This window comes from Saccostrea cucullata, unplaced genomic scaffold, assembly GCF_032062105.1.
Source record: "Saccostrea cucullata isolate Sc308-1 unplaced genomic scaffold, CSIRO_AGI_Scuc_v1 ctg17397, whole genome shotgun sequence".
NCBI classification, from domain to species: domain Eukaryota; kingdom Metazoa; phylum Mollusca; class Bivalvia; order Ostreida; family Ostreidae; genus Saccostrea; species Saccostrea cuccullata.
In genome coordinates, this window is record NW_026938248.1 from 2,386 (window position 1) to 9,055 (window position 6,670).

Consider the following 6,670-nt stretch of genomic DNA (forward strand, 5'->3'; position numbering starts at 1 on the left):
GATGATTTTAAATTTTCTTGGATGAAGAATTTACCCCCATCTTACAAAATTTTAATTTTATGATTATTGTGCATATTAACAATTTTGTTATACATTTAAACACTCTGTTTGAATATATACCATTATTTCAATATTAAAAATTTTTATTTATTAAAATTGTTTTAACTCCGCATAAACGCACGACAACTTAAAACTTTCATATCATGTAACCGACCGTCTCCTGGCGGCCGGTAATAAGGAGGGATGTGGTGGACATACAAGGCTTGGTGAAGATTGAGGAGAACAAAAAATTAAAAATAGGTCAGATGATCAGTGGAAGTCGAGCAGAAGGATTTAGACTGAAGACATCAGATGCAGACATTATGATATGGCAATATCATTTTCGTGTCATCTGGGAAATATCTCAGTCTCGGTATTACAACACAAACAGAAAAGGTATGATTCTCTGTGACTGTTCTGAAAGTCCGCCTGGATTCACTCTGTTATATATACTGAAAGGAAAAAGAAACGCAGGGTAAACTTTTGAGGTGAATTAAATTTGTTTTTCTCAAAATACTTTTTAGTTTTCCTATCTACCTTTTAAAATCATCTTTCAAAAAGATATAACCAAATTCTCATATGATTTTGTCTGATTGTTCAAGAATTATTGAAGCTCAAATGACGATACCCCCTAAAAGTGAAAATCGAAAACTCCCATTATCTTCAATGTCTATCTCGCGCATTTGTCAGAGTCTTATTTCTCCTTTGCATGAATTTTATCTTTCAAACCCTGGCTATATTTAGCATTGGTAACCACGCAAAAAACTAAGTCCAATGGCGCACGCATGCGCCAGTGAGGGGAATACAACTGTAAGTTGACTGGCTCAAAAAACCAAATTGTGGAATTGTTTTCTTTCAAATTTCGTATGAATTTAATGATTATAATCATCTACTCTATAAATGGCTGTTTTTTGTCGTAGTAAGGTGGCGATTTAAGAGATGGCAGGACGAATATCCCGCTCGTAACATGGCTCTGTTTCGCGGAAACGTCATCGTCACAGTTGTCTGAAAACCACTCCAGACCCTCTCTGACAACGGGTTACAAGTTTTATGGGGAAAATTTACAAGAGACTGCCTAGTTAACCATTGTTGCATTTTTCATTAATTAGGCAATTCGAAAACAAGACCCCATTTAACTTCTGTAAACTGTGCCAAGATTGCAATCAATTCACAATGTCTCTTAATGCTGAAAAACGATGTGCATACCTCATATGCATCAAATAATGCAACAAGATTTGTTGACAAACTCGTCGTTATCAAACTGCACGTGTTTTGGGCTTTTAAGCGTTTTCCCTACGTGACGTCATAAATTTTACGGTTGAGTAATTCTGAATACTGATTTTGATGCACAGTAACTAAATTGCCCTTCTGACCAATTTCCGTAATTTTCGGTCATGTGGTCAAATTTTTATCGAAAATTATGCTACCCTGCGTTTCTTTTTCCTTTCAGTATATTTATTGCCACCAGGCAGAAACACAGAACTCCAGAGAACTTGTGGACCAGGTACAATGACAAGCAGGCATTATTTATTCAGTTCTAAATACTACAAGGGGATGTGTTCTGCATTGATGACACCATTTAACCCTTCTCCACATGGTCCATGTGCTAGTGGAAATTTTATAGCCACAGAATACGATTATGCCCACTGTTTTATTAGTGACTTTTGGCCTCCATCTGCTTCCTCATGGATAGACAGATGTCATTCATGGCCCCAGCCGCATATTGTTGATGATATAGTGAAAAATGGATGTCACTTTGTAGCAATTGGACATAAGCTAGGACATCATGAAAACAATGAATGGAGAATTTCTTTCTCTCAAGCAGAACAAAAACTTGTGTATGGAATGAACCGCTGTCAATTTGTAACGTACTGCTTGCTTAAATTGTTCTTAACAGAAATAATTAACTATGGACTAGATAGTGATGCTAAATTATTGTGTTCCTATCACATGAAGACAGCAGTTTTCTGGGTGATTCAACAGAACACAATGCCTCACTGGTGTCCACAAAATCTCCTGGAGTGTTTCTGGGTCTGTTTTAAACTCATATTTAAGTGGGTGAATGATGGGGTCTGTCCAAACTTTTTCATTCCCCAAAATAACATGTTTCTGAGTAAAGTCCATGGTGAAGCACAACATCAGCTATTTATAAGACTGCATGGGTTGTATAAGAAAGGTTTAGCATTCCTGCTACACAGTCCCTCCATTAGATCTTGTATTATAAATGTCCTTTACAACCCCCGCCTCTCCATCTGTACAGATGATCATACTCTGATTTCTGAGAAAGACTTTGATGCAGATCTATTTCTGGAACTGCATGACCTTAATCTGTAATCCATACCAAAACCAAACAGCTGTATACAATATCTTAAGTCAATAGAACATCTTATAAGTTTACCTCTCATAACACAGTATCAGATTACCATGTTACAAAGACTTGCAGCCTCTGTCTTTCAGGTACTTGCTTTTGTAACTAACACAAAGACTTGTGCTCCAAAAAACAAAATGATGTACAAAGCTGATAAAATGTCCCGTCACATGCTTAAGCTATCAGACAAGTTTGGTTGTATTTCTGACAAACTGTTCAGAGCCATGTATTATTACAAGACATTTAGATATAGGGACGCTTTATCCATTTTAGTAGTAATACGGGGCAAGTTAGCACAACCATATGTGAAGTTCATGTACAGCACAAAAGCAGCAGAGATGTATACTACGGCTTTAGGGGGTCAGTCTATTTCTACAAAGATGAGAGAAGCTGTAGCTTGGGATATCAATCTTCACACTAGATTCCATTGTATAAGTGAATTTATTCCAGAACAACAGTCTTGCCTACAAAAGAACTGGCACTACTTAACTATATCGAACTTCATATTATCACTCATGCTCGAGGTCTTATGTTACAGACATGTAGACCAAAGAAAAGCAAAAATATCTCTAGATGTCTTCAAGTCTCTAGTTCACGGTAGTAATCAGGGACAACATATACCTTTATTTTACAGAGACATAACATGGCAGATGTTAGGAATCTGTCAACAGGTGACAGGGAACCTTCAGGATGCTTTATATTCATTCAAACAAGCTCTCCAACAAAAACAATACAACAGATTCCAATCAGCTACAGAAATGAGAATACAAGAGATCTGTCGATAAAATCTCTGCAGATTGTGCAGGCATTATTATTACTTAGTAATATGGAACCTGAAAAAAAGGATTTTAATTCGCAGTCAAACAGTTTGTTGTAAAATATGGACTTCTAGATACTCACTACATCATGTTTGTATAGTTTTCTCCCAAACGACTGGCACTTTAGTTGTACAGTGGAATGTTTTATATCTTTATATCAATTTTGAATATTGTGTTTCATCCCCTTAAGGATCAATTTTTAAAACCAGGAATTAAATTGTCTGTTTGATTTTTTTGTAAATATTTGTATAAGTTTAGTTTTTTTTTTTTTTTCTTTTTTTTTTCAATGAATAGAGAAAATTAACTATTTTCACCAATATTGAACATTTGTATTTTTTTTTTTCTAACAATCTATTGTCAGTAAAATATAGAAAAAACAAGCGATGTTTGTAAAACAGTTATGCCCCCTTCACCGAAATTGGAATTTTTCCAAGTCCAAAAGTGCATAATTTTGTCAAAAATGGTGCGATCGTACCCAAAACTACGAAAGACGAATAGGGCCACATAAATTTTTTTTTTATCTCGTAATTACGAGAAAAGATCTCGTTATTACGAGTTGATTATCTCGTAATTAAGAGAAAAGATCTCGTAATAACGAGAAAAGATCTCGATATTACGAGTTAATTATCTCGTAATTACGAGAAAAGATCTCGTTTTTACGAGAAAAGATCTAAAAAAAATGGTGCGTTTATGTTCTACTCTCTCTTAATAATTACGAGATCTTTTCTCGTTATAACGAGATAATTAACTCGTAATTACGAGATCTTTTCTCGTTATTACGAGATAATTAACTCGTAATTACGAGATCTTTTCTCGTTATAACGAGATAATTATCTCGTAATTACGAGATCTTTTCTCGTAATAACGAGATAATTATCTCGTAATAACGAGATCTTTTCTCGTAATAACGAGATAATTATCTCGTAATTACGAGATAAAAATATTTTTTTATGTGGCCCTATTCGTCTTTCGTACAAAACAGAACTTGACCAAGATATATATCTGATAAATCTGTGTACCAAATTTAATTTCAGAATGTGCAACCTCTGAAAAGAAAATGAAAGGAAACTGCAAAAAACTGGAAAGTTTTGCTAAGTCCAAGGGGCATAAATCTTACCAAAATGGTGCGATCGTACCCATAACAGAACTTGACCTAGATATCTATATGATTAATCTGTATGCTTAATTTCATTTCAGCATGTGCAACGGTTGCGAAGAAAATGAACGGAAACTGCAAATAATTGGAATTTTTCTAAGTCTAAGGGGCATAACTCTGTAAATAATGGTGCAATCGCACCCAAAAGAGAACTTGGCCAAGATTTTCATGTGAATGGCGATATATCTGTAAACCAAATTTTATTTCAGTATGTGCAACGGTTGCACAAAAATGAACGGAAACTGCAAATGATTGGAATTTTTTAAAGTCCAAGGAGCATAACTGTGTCAAAAATGGTGTGATCGTACCCAAAACAGAACTTGACCTAGATAGGCTAGATATTCCTGTGATATACCTGTATACCAAATTTCATTTCAGTATGTGCAACAGTGGCGAAGAAAATGAACGGAAACTAAGTGGACCGACAGACCGACGTACCGACAGACAGCACCAAAGCAAAATTACAGTATGAATTTTATTGTTCTCGTATAGAAGTTAAAGATAGATTCTGTTTCATTGGAATAAAACAGATCTGCTGATAAATAAAAGGAGCTGTAAAGTTTAACGTATATTTTCGTAATTTCTCTGCAGTAGCATATAATACTAGTAATTGTACAGGCTTCATGGACACAGATGAAATATAAAAGAAGTTCTGTCCCAGATTGGATTGACTGTTTAAGTGAAAGAAGGGATATGGGTAAAATGATGTTTAATATGTAGCCCAGTGAAAGCAAGTTGGAGAAAAGGTGTGTCCTTCGTTAAACAATAAGTTATGAAAGATTTTCAATTTACAGTTAGATAAATAGTTGAATATCTTAACAATAATATAATTCTTATATCCATAAACTATCTCTCCATATATCCCATTACTTTAGACTTAAAACATATCAGATATGATAAGAAGAAGGCGCCCATACTTTATCCACATTGAATAAACCTCTCTCCAAGGACAGTCGGGTTGTAATAGTCATAGTTTTAAGGGCAAATAGTCCAAAAATTTATTTTTATAATAGCTCTAAAACTATGTGGTTAATAAAGTTAAAAACTTTTAAAGTTTATAAATATACCATTCATTATTATCTGATACAATATCCTTGTATCTCTTGATAATAAATACTTAAAAAAATTATTTATTGAGAAAAATTCTTTTACAAATTCATGTATTTTTTAAGGCACCCAATTAATTCCCTACTTTTAGTGAAAGACATCATTACGGAAACAATATAATTAATATGCTTATTAATTAAGGGCAAGTTGGATTTCGATAGCCTCTGGAAGGTTGTTTCCCTGTTTAGATGGCGGATTCTATAGGATGTCTTGTCTTTTTACATGTTAAGCTTCCAATAACTGCCTTTCAGAGAACATTCATGTCCAACTTGCCCTCCATTGATAAACATGTTTTATTTCTGCAGTGATGGTTTTTACTAAAAGTTAAGAATCAAGCAGGTGCATTTCTTTAAAAATATGCAAATTTTTAAATATATTTTTTCACAAGAAAATATTATTTTTTAATATTTGTTTTAAGTGATCTTTCTATTTGTTAATCAATAATATATTTATAAACTGTAAAAGTTTTAACTTTATAAACCACATAGTGCTGAAGCTTTTATAAAAATAAATTATTCGACATGATGACCGTTGATGAAACCTTAGAGTCATAAATCATAAAGGCGTTTTTTTAAGTTAAAATAACAAATATTCAAAAGAATTTTCATCTTGTTTTATTATTTGATAAAAATAAAGGACTTTCCTGTAAACTACACATTTTAATTCAATTGCATTTCTTAGATATGCAATGACTGAATTATTTACTGACTCTTTGAACATAAATAACAAAGTTCATATACATTTATATATATCTAGACTAAACTTGTATTCTTTTTTTTTTTGCTCAGGTATGCCACGTATACATGTAACTTTAAACATGTACACCTACATATTATACTGTAGATTCGTAATTATACGCGTGGAATTAATTATCGCGTAATTTCGCGATAAGCATCACTCGCAAAATATAGTTACTCGCTTTCATTTTTATGCTGCTAAAATCCATGCAAATTCTCTTGATTAACCGTTCATTCCCGAATAATTATTCTCGCGATTTGACGTTAAAGTGCCATTTCGCGATAAAAACTACTCGCGAAAAATAAGGAATTTACAGTATTTAAAACAATACTAAAATGTACTTGAACCTTAGAAAGAGTATATTTTACTTGAAAAGATAATTGTCGACTGAGAAAAAATGTTTCACAGAATATATCCAATTCATTCATTTTGATTTTAATTTTT

At 33.2% G+C, this 6,670-nt stretch overlaps 1 protein-coding gene across 1 annotated transcript; it reads left to right on the forward strand.

Annotated features, from left to right (window-relative positions):
- The first annotated feature begins 305 nt into the window (after positions 1 to 305).
- On the forward strand, positions 306 to 3,429 carry LOC134249765 (uncharacterized). The gene is made up of 3 exons (XM_062732110.1): positions 306 to 435; positions 1,490 to 2,070; positions 3,042 to 3,429. Exons 1-3 carry the CDS (start codon positions 306 to 308, stop codon positions 3,282 to 3,284), a joined length of 954 nt encoding a protein of 317 aa, XP_062588094.1. The 3' UTR covers positions 3,285 to 3,429.
- The last annotated feature ends 3,241 nt before the right edge of the window (positions 3,430 to 6,670 follow it).

Excerpts from the sequence above, each read along its gene's own strand:
- LOC134249765 (XM_062732110.1), top strand. The coding sequence starts at position 306 with ATGATCAGTGGAAGTCGAGCAGAAGGATTTAGACTGAAGACATCAGAT. Across the intron at positions 436-1,489 it reads TTACAACACAAACAGAAAAG|TATATTTATTGCCACCAGGC; the intron begins GTATGATTCTCT and ends TTTTCCTTTCAG. Across the intron at positions 2,071-3,041 it reads ATCTCCTGGAGTGTTTCTGG|AGACATAACATGGCAGATGT; the intron begins GTCTGTTTTAAA and ends TTTATTTTACAG.